Source organism: Ochlerotatus camptorhynchus, unplaced genomic scaffold, assembly GCF_037179485.1.
Source record: "Ochlerotatus camptorhynchus isolate MF236.1 unplaced genomic scaffold, CSIRO-AGI_Acam_v1.1 ptg000222l, whole genome shotgun sequence".
Lineage (NCBI taxonomy): Eukaryota > Metazoa > Arthropoda > Insecta > Diptera > Culicidae > Ochlerotatus > Ochlerotatus camptorhynchus.
In genome coordinates this window covers 3,507,381-3,526,020 of record NW_027040712.1, presented here as the reverse complement: position 1 = coordinate 3,526,020, position 18,640 = coordinate 3,507,381, and the positions used below count along the sequence as shown (strand labels likewise).

The 18,640-nt window shown below is 42.4% G+C and overlaps 1 protein-coding gene across 1 annotated transcript; it reads right to left on the bottom strand.

Moving 5' to 3' along the window:
* Nucleotides 1–1,468: 1,468 nt before the first annotated feature.
* Nucleotides 1,469–3,246, bottom strand: LOC135703815 (uncharacterized). The gene is made up of 4 exons (XM_065225140.1): nt 3,216–3,246; nt 1,978–3,150; nt 1,767–1,913; nt 1,469–1,692 (listed from the first exon to the last, which is right to left on the bottom strand). The coding sequence occupies exons 1-4, from the start codon at nt 3,240–3,242 to the stop codon at nt 1,510–1,512; spliced, it is 1,530 nt and encodes a 509-aa protein (XP_065081212.1). The 5' UTR covers nt 3,243–3,246; the 3' UTR covers nt 1,469–1,509.
* Between the last annotated feature and the right edge of the window lie 15,394 nt (nt 3,247–18,640).

Below are 18,640 nucleotides of genomic sequence, written 5' to 3'. Positions count from 1 at the left end.
ATCGACCAAAAATTACGAGAAAAGGATTGGTGAAAGTAGATTTTTGGATTTTTGTATTATTAGTGTATTGTAAGCATAAAAACCCGATATTATCGGTATTAAATATAACACAAAGTTAAGTTGTTTAATTCATAGCCATATCAGGTTGAAACAAATTCGATATGATATTGTTTAGCTCCTTCTGTACCATTTCGATTAATTTTGCCACAAAGTTATTCATTGGAGTAGAGTATTTGTCGGAGACTTGAGCAAAAATATGCAGTTGGGAAAATTAGAGGGATTGAAACCTTGGATACTACAGGTGTCGAAAGATAGGATATGATTATATGATATGGAACTATCACTCACTGTAGCAAGACAACTGTCGGTAGACTGTGGACTATACTTGATGAAGTTTAATAACCTCTAATTGTACTCAACCTGCCACCTGTATGAAGGGCTAAAAACGGTTTGGGTGAATCCGTGGGCAAAATCGAGCACGTGCATCCACGGGATAAATGATTGATCGATTGATTTCTTTATTATAGAGACTTTCAGCCGTTGGCTGGTTCATCTCTGAGAGCACGGGGTAAATGAGAATCTCCTTCCAACAACAGGATCATACAACCGGTAAAATAACAGGCCATCCAACAGGAGGATGTCCCAATGAGTAAAGTTCCACAGTAAAAGTATGGACGTCTGTCAAAAGTTGTTCCAATCGAACCGTCAAACCGCCAACCGTCGTACATACTTTAACTACAGGGCTTTACCAATGAGTGGGGAGAAGGGCCCGCCCTCTTTTCACGAAATGTTAAAGACAGGGAGTTGGTATTTCCACTCTCCCAATAAATTATGCTTCAATCGTTCATGTTACATGAAGTCAGGTTCACAATTACCATAATATTCGTGGCGGCCATATCTAAAAAAATGGAAAACTCTGTAATTTTTAACTCTCTATTTTGACATTATTTTTTTGTAATAGAAATGTGTTGATGGGTCGCTAGGTAGGGTCCAGGTGTGGGAGCTGCCTCCCTGGCGTCGGTAGCATTGGTTCTCAGTACGGAAAACAAGATCGACGGAAAACAAATCAAGGAAAAAACATCTTCAAGTTGCGACGCTTGCTCATCCAGCGTGATTCGCCAAGCTATCCGGGAATCAATCGCATATCAGCAGAGAGGCGCAAAGGTGGCCCCATGCTACCTATACAAATGGTACATACTTTATGCTATAATACCTGGCACACCACATCTTTTCCAGCCGACTGGATGCAGACTGTCTTATCAACAAAATCTCAAATAAAAATAATAATGGCATAATCGAGTTGGGACAACACTGTTAGAAAACATTGGTCGTTTCAATTTTTGAACATTAATCAAACTCAAATATATGTTCTGTATTGTTTTGAACCGATATAAAATTACAACTTTTCCATGCTTTACTAACATTGGAAACTGTCGGCCAAGCCTTTGAATAAGGAAGTTGGCGAGCTTTTTGTAGCACATTATTGAAGTTGAATCCTCATTGTCTCATCTAGGCCAATATCCATGAATCCAAGATGTTGAAACCCCGCTTTCGAAGGTTGAAATCACAGAGTAAAGACGTTCTTGGCAGGCTCTCGATGCAGAAGCAGAGAGGGTCCTCCGGCTCTACCACATCCAGCCTGACAAGCGAGGGGAACATCTTCAACAATTTACGAAGTTGAAAAGTTGTCAACTGCAAAACCAACAATAGGAAGTATTACTTTTGGGTAACAATTTGATAGGTGTTCACTATTTGTCAATTCATACCTGATAAATATCCAGAGATAACTTTTCTATACCCGGCACGGTGATTGTCCGATTCCAAGCTGATAGCCCGTAGTAAGCCAACCTTAGCTCTTTGAGATTCGGAAGAAGATTGAATTGGTTGAATACGTGCGAGGGAAAGTAGCTAGACTGAAAACAAAATAAATTCCTATAAACCATGCCACTCGAACAAGCACCTAGTCGCCTAACTCACGTTGTCAACCAATACCAGCCTTGACAGTAGAGGCAATTTGACTTGCATAATCGATTTCAACACAGTCAAATGATAGGATTCGTTGCAGCTGTCGTCATACTGTGTGAATTGTAATTCTCGCAAACCGAGAGCAAATTGACCCAAATGATGGAAGAAATCAAAAGGATTTTCGAACTCCACTCCATCAAGCGTAAGGTGTCTTAATGCAGCTAGTTGCGATTTTTCCACGTCAGGCTTCACTTCAAAATGGGCAACTCGAATCGTAAGACTATTAAGTTGATCAAATTGTTGCAAAATTTGTATCATTGCCCATCCCTCTTCAATCTCATACACCAGCAGTGACTTCAGCATGGGACACGTCTGGGCGATCATTTGAATAACGTCGATTGGTACTTGCAGTTCTAGTCCCAGAACGGTCAGTGATCTGCATTGCGAGAAGAATAGTATCGCATCGTTTAGCTGGAAATCCCTAGGCTCCATCAGATCACTACACAATCGGTGCAAATGGAGCTTTTCCAATGAATACGGCTCCATCGTCCATAGATCCTTGAAGTTTCCCTTGGTTTCGGTTTTAATGCACATGCTTTGAATTTGGGCGCCAAGAATTTGAAGTGCACCCCATAGATTCTTCCCGCTGGATGTAATATTGACGGTTTTCACATTAGGTGCAAATTTAACGAAGTCAAACTGAACGTTATCCATCAGACAATTAGGAATGGTCAGCTTTTCTAGGTTATTGAAGGTTTGGATTTCGAGCGTTGTATCTACCTCTTGTTCATCGTACTGGCAGATATAATCTTCCACAACAAGCTCCTTTAGCATGGGAATCGGTCCTAATATTTGCAACAGTAATTTTATATTGAAAGGAACATCCATTGTATCCCATACGAAACGAATTCGTTCAATCGTTAATCTAAACTTGAGCAATACACTTTGAACGTTCTTAAGCTGGCTAAGACCAAAGTGGCTGCAGTCGAAGCGAAAACAGACATTACGGTACTTTCGTTTACTGATTTCCAGCGGAGAGAGATCGTCGACATTTGAACTTTCCATAGTCAGCTCGGTTGATACCAAACAAGGCCTCGAGAAAGCCAACTGGGCCCAGGTGCGACATACCATCGACGCATTTTTGCGATCTTTCAATGGAAGATGGAAGAAGATCACTTCCAGCACCTGTAAAACAAGAATCAGTTTTTAACATATTGGAATTTACTAATCTGATTATAATTTCCACTAACTTCTGCCGGAAAATTGTTTATATTCATCGTATTTGACACCTAGCGAACGATTGTCCTCAAATTAGTGTTTCTTGGTGTGCGGTTCACTTTTGGCGCTTGCGCTTTAGAGCACGCCTAGCGAGTTGATTTGAAGCTGCGCATCACAGTTGCACCACCATTGGACGCAACATTTGGGAAGCAGGAGGATGGTGGAAGTCGAAACGAAGCGTTTTTCGTAGGCCTGACAATTTACGTTTACGTTTAATTTGCGTTTACGTCAATTGCCGTGTGACAACAATTGTTCAGGAGATGTTTTTATTTCAAAATTGATTCAAACTACGCGACAGTAACTGTTCTAAATTTTGAAACTGCAACACGATCAGCGCAACGCGCAGTTAAATGGTGTTTGGTATTCACCTCTACATGTATGTGCGTGTTCAAATTGTGTTTGGTTCGGTGATTCGTAATCCAGTTACAGGTAACAAGTTCAAACCACGAGAAGAGGTCCCGGACGATTCTGCTGTCGAAACATGTAAAGAAGGTATGATTATTTATGGAGATCGGTGAACACCTCACAGTCTTTGAAAACATTGTGAGCAACCTGGTATCGTGGGTGAATTTCTGAGAGACGCGATTTAAATTGTTGGGCAGTTTAAGATCTTCAGAATAATAGTAAATCTACCTGAAGACATGAGAACATCTTGATCACCTCAAAAAATCACCTCAAAACCATTTTCGCTACGTATGCTGTGAAAGCAAAAACTGATCTAGTGCTAACTTTGAAACGGACGAAAGTCATTTGTCAAAGAAGTTAAGGGTGTGAATCTTAATTCACATCGCATATTGTAGCTGAATCTTTAATTGGAGCATGTTTTTAGAGATTGTATTTTTCTCAAGTACGTACGAGGAATAAATATGACTTTAAATAACCATTATTCGGATGTTTAGCCAGATCCAGATACTACATACCCTGCATCATTAAACAAATCCCCTAGGTCCGAACATACCAATATGTGAGCACAATCCAAGAATGTTACATGTCCCAATATGTTCTCCGACTGCGAAATAGTATTTCTCAGACGGACAGTCTTCTTTTGCTCATATCATTAGCAGACAACCTGGCTATTGTTTTAGCTTCCGAGTCCCATATGGGATTCCGGTGGACGTAGGATTCACTCCATAAATTTTAATTATAGACCAGCCTGCCTCATGCAAGAAATAATAAAGTAACTCGACCCATTTGTGATCCTTAAAACAGTTATAAATTACCAGTATTTTTCTCACCTAAATCTTTCCCAGCCAAAACAAAACAGGTTGAGTAATTGAATCGAACCCACCCTCAACGCTCTGGTTTAACACGGGAAGAAAGGTGCCAATAAAGGGAGTTTCGAGGGAAGGTGGCATAATCGGGGCGGCGTTCGGTCGGCGTGCTTCCAAGTTGTTAGCAAATCCGTCTTTCCCGCATTATTTCTCATGCGATTTGCTATTTCCCTTTCCTACAACATCAAGTTGCGGCGGCGGTGGCGGCGTTATGGTTGATCGGCTCAGACAGAGAAAACGGGGGTGGGATCGAATCGTTTAAGGCCTATAATTTTACCGCTAAGCGCCACTTTTGAAGCTATCGCTTACCTGTGGATACATTCTTGCGGCATTGTTTGTGCCCTTCTCCGGTGTCATAAAACCAGTCAGTGCAAATTGGTGGCCGGGTGAGAAAGAATTCAGATCAATTCGCTGCGGTTGCAGTTTCGTATTTCAAGGAACGGAGGTGATTTAGAATCATTTAGTTGTAAATTGTGCTTATGGACAATTTGCTGGGAAAGACATGTCTCAGTCGTCCAGAATCGGTCAGCATTTGGATATTACCGTTATGCCACGGGCAATTCGTTACGGTACTGTTCCTGAAAAACGTTTATTGACGCATGCAAGTAGCGAAATTAAAATACTGATAATAATCGCACAGCCAGTAGGTATTGATTTTGATCATCGACCTTTCATTGAATTCCCATGTTCTAATCATCTTATTGGAGCAAACATTGATCTAGCGATTGAGCAAAAAACATTAATGTTCCCGTTCTAATCAGCTTTCGCCTCATATTGGCTTCTGCAACTCCTCCACACATGAACTCAGGTTCATCCAACTCACATTAGCTGTATCAGTAATTATACAAAGTTCAATCATCCTTCCGATTTGCGTACGAACAACCCACGTGCATTTCCTTCCGTTTTGCTTTGGGTTCTATTCTATACACTTGACTGCTTCGTCGTCTCCTCTTGCCGGGCAGGGGTTTGCTTTTCACTCTTAATCACTTCCTGCACTAATCGGCAGCCAAATTTCAGTTCTTTTTTTTTGGTTTGTGAGCGCGAGCGAAAAGAACACATCAAAGGCATTTGCACTACCTATAGTGAAAACTAACATTGGCCGCAATTCAAATAAGAAAATTATTGCAATTATGGGCACAGAGAAGAAGCAAATCTTATGAAACAGGTATCGAGTCTAATGGTTTGTGGCTATGGAAACCCATTAAGGTCAAATTCTGAGGATTGTTGACATAACTCCTGAAAGCTGTGGAGATGAGTTCAGAAAACTTTAGAGATCGTGTACATCATTCCCACCATATATGCGATGGGTGGGACCGTCCAACAACCGCTATTTCTCGGTTATCCAAAGTTGTTCTGCATAGTATTCCCAGCCAACCAAATTCAAGGTTTGGTTAAAATTGAGCATTTTTTGAATTTTTGGCAAGTAAATGAACTGTTTTTTCCATTCATTTACCCATACAAAATTATAATTCTCCAATTTCAAATTCACTCAAATTTTGCACAGTTGTCGGGGACCTCAATACCATATACAGGGTGATTAAGAACAACTGTCACCGATTTCACAAATATGCAATTCTCAATGGGTAAAATGGGTATACCGTTCCGATTCAAATTTCGGACGATTCAAATTTCGGACACTTTCATTTTTAATTAAATATTACATCCAGTTAGAAACAAAGTAATAATGTTAGATGATCGTGGAGGGCACTAGTCAAAAAAATTTAAAATTTACAAGACATGTGGATCATATTCGACCGAGATAATCAACTTTTAAAAGCGTCCGAAATTCGAGTTTAAGTGTCCGAAATTTGAATCGGCACGGTATGTTCAAGTAGTTTGTTTTAAAGTGTGTACAAATATCAGCTATTATTGATAGTGGGCCATGGACGCAAAAATCGACCATGTCATAAATCTGTATAAATTCTTGTGTTATCCTTTTAGAAACTGAAATCTCTTCGAAAGAATGACACATTTATTTTTCGCTTCATTATCGAGGTAAAAAAGAACCATGCGTGGAAAATCCGTTCATTATCAGAGCTTAGACGTATCGCCAGTGCTCCAAAAGTGCTGGGACTAAAACGTGCTTACCAGCTGTGGTTCATTTTCGTAACAAATGGTAATTAAAGGTAAAGATTTGAATTAAAGTAAGCTATGTTGAAGGTTATATATGTAGTACATCTTTTAGAATATACTGATATCAAAAAATTATACAAGCTTTCAACCGTTATGACCTTTTTCAAAAGTGAGAGTTATTACCAATCACCCTGTAAAATTGACCCATCCTATGTATATCTTCTATCTTCTATATATATAAAAATGAATTTCTGTCTGTCTGTCTGTCTGTCTGACCCTTATAGACTCGGAAACTACTGAACCGATTAGCGTGAAAATTTGTATACAGGGGTTTTTGGGGCCGTGGAAGGTTCTTATGATGGTTCGAGACCCCTCCCCCTTCTGTAAGGGGGGCTCTCATACAAATGAAACAGAAATTTCTGCATAACTCGAGAACTAATTAAGCAAATGGAACCAAATTAGGCATGTGGGGGCGAGTGTGGGGGTATAAGGAGATAATCATAGGGGGTAGCCCCTTGGATAATAGGGGGGGGGGGGCTACGTACAATATAGCATGCTTTTTTTAAATCGGCGCTTATACTCAAGCTAATATTGAATCCCGAGCAAGACCGGGCACACTCAGCTAGTGTTATATAAAAACTAATGATAACTAGTCATGCTACACCACTGTCAGTTTATCTTAAGGAGGAAGCACTACGGGACACATTTCCGTCATACGCCTCAAAAACAATGAAGATCATTAGCAACATCTATCAATTATGCATCAAATTCTTTGCTCACGAGTGAACTTCAATCTGATGTAAAATGAAGTCTACAGCGCCCATTACACATGTCAATATATTGACAATAAATTGACATACTGACAATATTATTGAAAAGGTGATATTGATGATGAATATTGATGACAAGTATTGACGAAAAGCTGATTTTCATTTCACTTTGTCAATACTCAGAATTAAAAAAAAAAACAGTCAATTCTATCAATATCATCAATATACGAATATTGACAACATCAATGGCAATACGTTTGAAGCCTTTTAACCTCAATGTATTAAAGTCAATATTACTTGTCTTAATTTCCCCACACAAGAAACATGGATCAGCGGGTCAAAAGAGAAACGTCGTTACTGGACCTATGCACTGAAAAAAAGTTTTCATATAGTTTCCATTGGGAACGCACATGATATTTTTCCAATAACAAAATTAATGATTTTTATCTGAAATTCAAATAACGTTCATACGATCACATGAATTGTATATGAAAAATCACATAAACTTCATTGGACACATAAAGTTCATGTGATTTTGTGATGCGATTCCCAATTATGAGATCACATGAAAGTTAAGTGAAATTCTAATGGATATTTTCCATTGGAAATGTTATTTATTTTTTGAGTGTGGAAAATACTGACTACACACTGAATTCGGATAACCTGAGTCGGTAAAATTTTACCCAGTTTTTGAACTACTAAAAAGTCGGTAAAATTTCAAATTACCATCACTCGTAAGAAAACAATAAAATCGACACATTATCATTCAACGGTTTTAAATAGGTCCGTACAATTTCGTAATAAATTTCAAAATTGTTGAATTGGTTGGTACTAGAAATACTCAGAGGAAGAGATGGGCGGAGAGATGGGCGGAGAGAATGTTTTGAGCCAAATGAACTGTCAAAATCTGAGCCAATCGAACATTCCTATTAGAATTTTTCCGAGGATTTCTTATTCTTTCTAGAAAAAATTTGAAAGTATTGCAATCGAACAGAAATTCAATCCCATTTATGTTTTGTGTGCTTCTCAAATTCAACTAGGTTTTGGAACCAAAAACAATACAAAATGATCTTCGTTGGTTAATGAATGGCACCAAGAAATGTGCAAAATATTGTGATGCAATCAATTATTATTTTGCATGTAAATCGAATCAAAAATAAAATTCATTTGAAATGATAGCTTCTAGCAAGGGTTGCAAGATAATTTAGGAACAAATCCTTGCTGCCGTATTGTATTTTGTTTTCTCCGCCTATCACACCCTTTGAGTATTTCTAGTTGGTACTATCCTTTCACTCCACTGAAAGTTCCAATAAGAAACTGTCAATGTTTGTTAGAAGAGATGATTTCTCGACGGTTCCGTCAACTCCAATATCAAATGTTGTAACTTTTTGACAGGACACAGAAAATACACAGGACAACATGATAACAAATTAATGGAATTGAATCAAATCGATTGTCGACTGCGTGGAATTACCACTCGTGTTGAATAACCCACGTTCATGGTATGCAGTTTCCCATAAATAAACTATTATGCTGATATTTTGGTAAACATTCCTAAAGGAAAAACTTGCATATACTATTGAATTTGCGTTACGTGTACGCATGTGAAACGCAGATAGTATTTATTTTATTTTAAAGTAAAAAAAAAAAACAAAATTACATGATTATGCTTGTGATTTTGTAGAAAATGAACATCGATATAGACAAAGCCTGGGTAGTGATTGGCGACTGTAAAAGGATACTTTTTTATTTAGTTTGATATCCATTTTATATCACACACGAAGATTTAAACAAAATGCCAACACTGCATGCGTGAAGGTGCATTGTGAGTCAGTCGGTCTAAATGACGTACGTTCTCCCTCCTCTTGGGTAGGGGAAGAATATTGAGAAAGTGAAATGAAAATCAGTTTTCAACAATACTCGTCATCAAACCATCGTCATCAATATTATCTTTCAATAATATTGTCAGTATGTCAATTTATTGTCAATATATTGACCTGTGTAACAAACGCTTTAGTGTATTGTCATTAATGTTGTCAATATTTATATATTGATTATATTGTAAGGAAAATTGACAATACGATGTTTGTCAATATATTGACATATGTAATGGGCGCTTACGGGGAAGACGAAACCGGATACCGATTTAAGAGGGGTTACCGAAGCAAACTGAAGTAGCAGATTCTGCATCAAACCGGTTGTTTGATTCGCTCGCTCAGTGCCAGTGATATTAATAGTGCTACGCGTTTGTTCACATATTCGGTCGTTTCGGTGCATCGCGTGTGATGTCGAAGCGGAAGAAGAAGACAGGCTCGAACCCTGCAACCCAGTCTAACGCTGCCCAAGGCGGCAAAAAGACGAAGAGAGACACATCCGACCGTGGAAGTGTCCATATCCCAATGAATAGTGGTCCCCAGGATAACGCCACAGCGGTAGTGACGTTGGTGATTTCGGCGGGTTCGTTGAAAACATGGCCACGGGCGACCAGAACGGTCATAAAATGAAATGAAGTCAGTACCACTCGACAAGCTGGCTCAAGAGATGACATCCCTTGGCGTCGCTGCCGAGTACAAGCTGTGCGGGATTTGCACGAAAATCATCCTCCACACCAAAACGGACTACATCAAAGCTTTGGCTTCGCTGAAGAATTCCAAAGTGGAATTTTTCACACACGACATCCCGGGTGACAAGCCATTTAAGGTAGTCATCCGAGGCCTTCCAAATTTCGAAAAAAAGGTGATCGAAGCTGAAATTAAAGACCGGTACCCCATCGCCGTCTTTCGGATCAAGAGGAGGAACGAAAGCCAGAGGAAGCACCAGGATTGCCTTTTCCTGGTACACTTCAAGAAGGGGACGGTGACGCTAAATGCATTGCAAGCAATCCGCTCGCTCTTCAACGTCATCATCCGTTGGGAGTCCTACCGTGGTGGCCGCCGCGATATAACGCAGTGTCAGCGCTGCCTCAACTTCGGGCACGGCACCCGAAATTGCAACATTAACCCACGCTGCAGCTTCTGCACCAAGGACCATGCCTCCTCCGACTACCCAGATGACAGTCCTGAGGTTATCAAGTGTGTCAACTGTGGCGGTACTCATCAGGGCTGTGACAGGCAGTGCCCCAAACGCGAGGAGTTCAAGCGTATCCGAAAGGATGCATCGACCTCCAACCAACCAGGACGTAAGAAAAATAAGTCCCTGACTTTCGGGCCAGGCAATTTTCCGCCTCTTCGAACCAACCAGCAACCGCGAGTGCAACCCGCTCCCCCCCCCCCCCAACCAACGCCCGGTGAACAAATTCCACTCCCCCTGGATCCTGGAGAACACCGCCAACGCTAGAAGGTATGTACTCGGTGGACGAGTGTTGGAACATGTTCGTTCATGTTACAAGCGCTTTCCGCAAGTGCACCAACAAGAACGAACAGTTCGAAACTATCGTGAAACTGGCTATGCATTATGTAGTAGTAAAATTTACGTTTATTTTCTGGGTTTTATGTTTCAACATTTGATTTAACATTTCAATTGGTTAGCCTTTGACTCTTCATCTTTGTTCTAGTTAATTGGTTATTCTAATGTGATGATTGCGTTTAGCGCTAATTTACAGGATACCCTTTGTGGGATTGTTTTGGTTTGAATTTAAAAATTTGATAACCTACCTACTTGAGCACCTAACTACTTAAACTAGGTTGCCAAATCACGAATGATCTGGTGGTTTGATCGCAGACAGGCGACTCTGAACCTTTCCAGCGTGGAAGTCTTTCGCTCCTCGAGTGTTTGAAGACCGGCCAAGTGGTGAATCTCAGAATTACGAGTTCGCGGTGGACTGTTAAGGATCATTCTGAGGATCTTGTTTTGGATCCTCTGAAGCTTTAAGTGGTGGCACTTAGCACAACTCTCCCAGATTGGCATACCATACTCAATAGCCGGCAGAATGATTTGCTTGTGGACAGCAAGCTTGTTTTTGAGGGACAGGGTGGACTTCCTGTTTATCAGAGGGTAGAGCGACCTGATCAAGATGTTACACTTGGTGGATGTCTTGTCCACATGGGATCGGAATAGCAATTTGCTATCGAGGGTGAGACCAAGATAGACTACTTCACTCGACCATTCAATGGGAGTGCTATCAAGATGGATCTTGACGTTAGCAGGCGGAACAAGCCGAGGTGAATACGAATGTGAAAACAGAATGGTTTGTGTTTTAGCTGCATTGATACAAATCTTCCAGCTCTTAAAATAGTCGGACAAAACATCCAGGCCTGATTGTAGTTTACTCGCCAGAGCACGGATCACTCGACTCTTATAGATGATGGAGGTGTCATCTGCGAACATTGACAGGATACCACCACCCGGCAGGGGAGGAACGTCTGACGTGAAAATGTTGAATAGGATAGGCCCAAGCAGGCTACCTTGAGGGACCCCTGCATCAACGTTGAACGTATCAGAGGAGACATTGTTCAAGTAGACCTGGAATGATCTGCCCGACAAGTAGTTTTTGATGATCTTCACGAGGTAGTTCGGAAAGTTGTATCGATGCAGCTTGTACACTAGACCATCATGCCAGACATTGTCGAACGCCTTCTCGACGTCCAACAATGCCATGGCAGATGTATTGGAAACGGACTTGTTCCGCTTGATGATGTTAGTAACCCGTGCGAGTTGGTGGATGGTAGAGTGGCCTTTCCTAAACCCGAATTGCTCTTTGAGAAAGATGTTATTATCATTTGAAAACACCAGCAGACGGCTGAGTATCAATTTTTCGAATAGCTTCGAGATGGAGGACAAGAGGCTGATGGGGCGATAGTTTTTGGCACTGGTAGGGTCTTTGCCAGGTTTGTGAATTGGAATAACTTTGGCTAACTTCCAGCATGCAGGGAAGTAGCCAAGCATTAAACACTTGTTGAAGACCACTGCAAGGTGCTTGAAGAAGTCAACACTCAAGTTTTTCAGCTCGAGGTTGACCACTCCATCGACACCAGCGGCCTTCATGTTCTTTGTTGATTTAATCGCTGCTATCACCTCATCAGCCGATATTCTACTTTCGTCAGGGACAACTACGGGGGTGGCAGCGACACTAGCCATTGCCTGTGATACTGCAGGCTCGTGGGGACTCACCATGGCGTGGCCAAGGTTAGGTGAATTTACAAAGTGTTGTCCAAGAGCATTGGCCTTTTCAAATGGGGTTATTAGTAAAGATGGGTCCGAATTTTGGTTAGGAGAGGAAAGGGGAGGAATGGGCCTCGGCTTATTTTTCAAAATCTTTGCCATTTTCCAGAATGGCTTAGCACAATCTGGGAGAGAGCGAATCTTGTTTGCAAAATCGATATTTCTGAGATCCACCATCCTGGCTTGGATGATTTTGCTCAAACGGTTGCAATTGGTCTTCAGGTTAGGCAGCCCAGTACGCTGGTACTGCCTACGAAACGTGTTGCGGAGTCTAATGAGGTCTTTAGTAGGCCTGTCAAGGTTCAGAGTATTACTCACCTGACTGCATACTGGCACATGTAGCTCCCTGGCCCGGGAAATTGCTTGATCGATGGAGCGCAGACACCGGTCAACATCTTCGGACGATTCCGGTTGGACATCGTAGTCTACAGCGGTGTCGACGCAATGTTGGAACTGACCCCAGTCAACACGATGATAGTTGCGCCGGAAAGTTTCAAATCGATTTACGGAGGATCCCACCTCAGTCACCACCGGGTAGTGGTCCGAGCTGAATTCCTGATAGGTGATAGGTTGAGCGATGTTGTTGCCCATGTTGCTGATGAAGATATCGATGGTAGCGTGAACACCGGACCGACTCAACCGGGTGGGAGTTTCCGGACTCAATATGTTGTACTGCGCTTCCTGCAGGTCGTTGTTCAGGATGGTGCCGTTTTGATTGCGCCGATTGTTGCCCCAAGCTTGATGTTTGGCGTTCAGGTCGCCAGCGATGATAAAGTTTTCCCGTCGTCGTGTTAGCTTGATAATATCTCGTCGCAGATCTGCTGCCGATCCGTCCCTGATGTTGACTTATTTGGGGCAGTAAGCCGCGACGATGGTGATGGGGCCGATAGGAGTAGAAACTTCCACCCCTACGGCTTCGATGATCTTCAGCTGAAAGCTGGGCATCAGTCGACAGCAGATGTTTCTCCTTATTGCAATAGCCACTCCTCCTCCTCCAGAGTTGGTTCGATCTAGCCTCACGAGCCGGAAATTGGGAAGGTAGACGTTTGTTTCAGGCTTCAGGTGGGTTTCAGTTATGATGGCAATGTCGATGTTTCGTTCATTGAGAAACTCAACAAACTCGATGTTTTTGCTCTTCAAGGAGCAAGCGTTCCAATTTACGATCTTGATGGCTTCACGATCCATACTTAGTGACAAGGGACAGGGCAGCATGAAGCTGTTCAGATCGAGTCTTGCAGGTGCGCAAGATGATGATGACCTCGGCCACGAGCGTCACAAGTTCCTCCGAGGTGAACGGAGAATCATCGACAGGCTTACCTGAGACAACACCAGCGTATGATAAACCAGGGGCGGTGGAGGGACCTGGCATTGGCTGGGCAGCAGCAGCAGCGAGACCATGCTGGACTGTTCGATTGTTAGGAATACTCACATGCTTGACTTGTTGGTTGTTGAGCGGAAGTGGTTCTAAGTTCGGAACATGTCGACGGGGCTGGAGAGCTGGGTACTGGACTTCCGTGCGTGCAGGAGGCGAACGATGATTACGGAGGCGACCGGGCTGATTATTGATCGTAGCCTTCCGACGGATATTGATGAACTCCACTCGCTTGGGACATCCGCGATTGGAGGCTTGGTGGTTACAACCGCAGTTGACACACGTTGGCTCGATGTCATCATCTTGCTCACAGGACGCAGTCGAGTGAGTTCCAGCACACTTGCCGCAGATAGTCTTCATATGGCAGTTTTTGGTGCCATGGCCGTAGGAGAGGCAGTTCATACACTGCGTAACATCACGATGTTGGGATTTGTAATGTTCTCAACTGATGATGACCTGAAACAGGTCCCGGATTTTGGATCTCAGAGCCGCTAGACTGGTGGATCCCTTCGTGAAGTGCACCAGGAACAACTGGTCACGGAAGCTGGTGTTGTGGTTGGAACGCCGGTTTATTGGGAACACCGCCTCAGGTTTCTATGCATTATGGCGTCTAAACCACTATGTATATATAGTCACATGGAACGCTTGCTCCTTAAGAGCAAAAACCATCGAGCTTGCGGACTTCCTCCGTAAGCATACCATCGATGTGGGCCTCCTCACCGAGACCCACCTCAAGTCCGGTGACAGTTGCTGGTTAGGGGCTGTTCATAAACTACGTAGACAGTTTTTTTTTGGATTCTTGACCCCCCCTCCCCCTGCGTAGACAATTGTCCATACAAAAATTTTAAAATTTGTATGGCCCGTGGATAATTGTCAAACCCCCCCCCCTAAACTGTCTACGTAGTTTATGAACAGCCCCTTACCGGACCACAGCTTCAGGGGGGGGGAGGGGTGTTGCGATCATCGTCAGAAAAGGGATAAAATACCGCAGTCTGTCCCATATCCGCACCTCTATCATCGAGGCCCTTGGTGTGGAGGTGGAGTCGGCGACTGGATACGTCCAGTTCATCGCCGTCTACTGCCCTCGACAGTGTGCCGCCAGCAGCGGACTAGCGGCTAAATTCAAGAAAGTGCTGTCCACCATCACCCGTACCGGTTCCCGCTTCGTTGTTGGAGGAGATCTGAATGCTCGCCATGAGGCCTGGTGGAACTACCAGCAGAACCAGAACGGTCGTCTGCTGTTCGACCATTCGCAGCATGGGCTGTACTCCGTTTGGTTCTCGGACGAGCCAACATTCATCTCACCGGCAGGCAACCCATCGACGCTAGACCTGTTTCTTACAAATACCGGCTTGTCCAAGCCGGTAGCCTTGAACGAACTCAGCTCCGACCATCAACCGGTGGTGGCTGAACTGGGATACAACGTAGCTCCTGCTCCAAGCCTGCACAAGGACTACCATCGCGTAAACTGGGCCCAGTTTGGATGCGTGGTAGACAGGCACATCATCAACAACCCGCCGCTTGACTCTGAACAAGGAGATTGCTTCCAGAATGGTCTCACTCCGGAACGAAAGTTTAGGGCGGCTTGTCCAGAATCTGGACGACCGCTCCAGACCATTCTGGAAAGTTTCCAAGGTCTTAAAGGCGCACCCTAAACCCATTATCACCCCTCAGGAGAAAGCAAATGCGATTGGTGAGCATATTGCCAAATCGCACTTGCACTTCAACATCCAAAGTCCGCTCGAAGTTCAGGTTGAGCAATGCGTACTCAACCTTGATTCCTCCCTTTGTGCCATCCCTCCGGAGAATAGAATCACAGTGGAACAGATTTGCTCAACGCTGAAACGCACCGAAAACATTAAGGCCCCCGGGTTTGACGGAATATTCAACCTAGTATTGAAAAATCTCAGCATGAAGGTTCACTCTCTGCTGGCTGCTGTCTTCAACAGATGCTTGGAACTGCACTACTTTCCAAGTATCTGGAAGACAGAGAAAATCATACCTACACACTTAGAAATACCTAATTTTACACGTGACGGAATCCATCTTTGACATAAAGGATGAGACGTAAACAAACATGTCATGTAAAATTAAGTGCTCCGAGACTGAAAAGTTCGTTACTCGACGAAAAGTACGTTTGATTGAGCTGAGTTTTCCGTCTATTACGACTCAATTTTATGTCAAAAATGACGCTCGTATATGTCAGTCTCAGAGCACCTAAATTTACATGATTTTTTTTAAGTGTGTATCCGCAAACCCGGGAAGGACCCAACGCTAGCTTCAAGCTGCAGACGAATCAGTCTCCTTTCAGCGCTGAGCAAATTGTTCGAGAAACTTATTCTCAATCGTTTGCTCAAGTTTGTCGAGGAACACAACATTCTCCTACCGGAACAGTTCGGGTTCAGGAAGGGGCACTCCACAAATCATCAGCTAGTACGGGTGACGAATAACATCCGAAGTAACAAGGCTGTATCCAAGTCTACAGCCATGGCTTTGTTAGACGTTGAGAAAGCGTTTGACAATGTCTGGCACAATGGGCTTGTATACAAGCTTTGTAACTTCAACTTTCCTTTGCATCTTGTTAAAATCACCCGTAACTACCTTCAGCAAAGGTCGTTCAGGGTATCGTTGAATGGTTGCAATTCAAGCACATTTTCCATCCCAGCAGGTGTTCCACAAGGAAGTCTATTTGGTCCTTTGCTATACAGCATCTACACTTCCGACATTCCTCCCTTGGGTAACGGTTGCGTTTTATTTCTGTTCGCAGATGATACCGCTATAATCGTCAAGGGAAGGATGCCTGGTGAAATAACAAACAAGCTCAACGACCCAACTAACATTTTCAGCTTTGTAAGCCAACTTTTCCAGCGTTGTGCTGTAAAGTAGCTGAAAAGAAGCTGCAGATACAGCTACAAGCAAAAGCTAGCAAAATAGTTTTGGAGAGCGTTTACTCAACTTTCTCACAACCATTATTCAATTTGTCAGTCGCACTGAATAACATCAGCCAATAAACGCTAATGTCACTTCTATACACACACTAATCAACTTTCAACTTGTAGCTGCAAAACAAAGCTAACAAAGTGAATATATTACTCATTTGATGGCTTCTAAACAACCAACCACTCTAGCTGAATAACATAAACATCAAAAGTGCTTTTTCAACAACTAAACAACCTGTACTCAGCTTATAAACTGTGTTAGAGCAACTTCGGAAGCATTTTCACAGTCAACGTGTACAGTTTTACAGCTTTTACTCTGCTCTTTTATAACTAGTCGAGAAAAGTGATTCGTGTGCACTATTATTAAGCCTCTACTCAGCGATTTTGTTGTAGAAGGGAATGTTGATTTGTTTACATAAGTTCAAAGTGTTGGCGTAGCACAGTTGGTAGTGTCAAGGTTTGCCAATGAGGTCGTCTCGAGTTCGATTCCAGGCTCCGGTGCAGGGTAAATAATTTGGTGATGATTTGTAACTAATTTCGATTAATTTGATTCACAGCAAAATAAACTCAATACATTCCTTCATAAAAAAAAAGCGTAAACAGTATTTAACCCGGCTTCAAGAGAAAGCTGTGTAGTAATTATTGGATAACCGGGAAAAAGTTGAATAAGCGCCTTTCAAGTTCACACACAACTCAACAGCAGGATAACAGCTGTATATAAGCGTTAATGGATATGCAATAAGAGCTTCTCCCGACCGTTAGAAACAGCCATAAGTAGTAGCTGACTAAGTTCGCCAGATTTGCTTGTATAGAGGTTGAGTAAAGGTTTCCTCATATCGTATAACGTTTGAATACAGCTTGAGGCTGTATAAATGAAATGAGTAAAGCGTTTACATTGTGAAAATTGTTAGTTGGGGATGCCTTGACGCCTTTGCTGATTATGATACCACGTGGAAAATCAAAATCAATGCTTCCAAAACCCAAACAATAATGTTCCTCCATCGGCAATCTCCCAAACTAAAACCAGCTCCCTCTTGTACCGTAATCATGGATGGCTATCTCGGGATGTTGTTTGACGAAAAGCTCCTATTCCGCTCGCATGTGGAGAAAACCGTAATCAAGTGCGGTTAGGCGTCTGTATCCGCTGATTTGCCGTAGATCCCGCCTCTCAAGGGTAAACAAACTGGCTGTCTACAAACAAATCATAGCACCTGCGATCCTCTACGCAACTCCGGTGTGGGAATCATGTGCTCAGACTCACAGGAACAAAATCCAGGTTACTCAGAACAGAGTGCTTAGGATGATCCTTGATCGTCCCTTTGACACAAGAATTTCAGACCTCCACCAAGAGGCGAACATTCCAAAATAAGATTTCAAAATTGATGACATTAAGACTAGGTTTATGCAGAAATGCAATACATCAGAACATGCTTTGATAAGCAATTTGTATATCGTAGGTTAGGTGTATATAGTAGTTACAGGTTAATTGTAGTTGTAAATAGTAGTTATAAGTAGTCTCCTTTTTCAAATTCAAAACAAACCAATCCCACCAAGGTGGTCATACTCTAATAACAGGCCTGATAGGACTAGAAACTGTAAATAATACTTAAAAATTTCAAATGTACTAAAGTTGAAAAGACGCATCTGTGTCACTTGATAATCCATACATGAAAACAAAACAAATACAAGAAATAAAGATCATTTAAATGTCAAATGCAAACTGAAGTACATTTGACGATGTAATGCCGCACCCTATGACATTAGTGTGTACAATGTAACAATCTGTAAAACAAACAAATTGATTTTCGAATT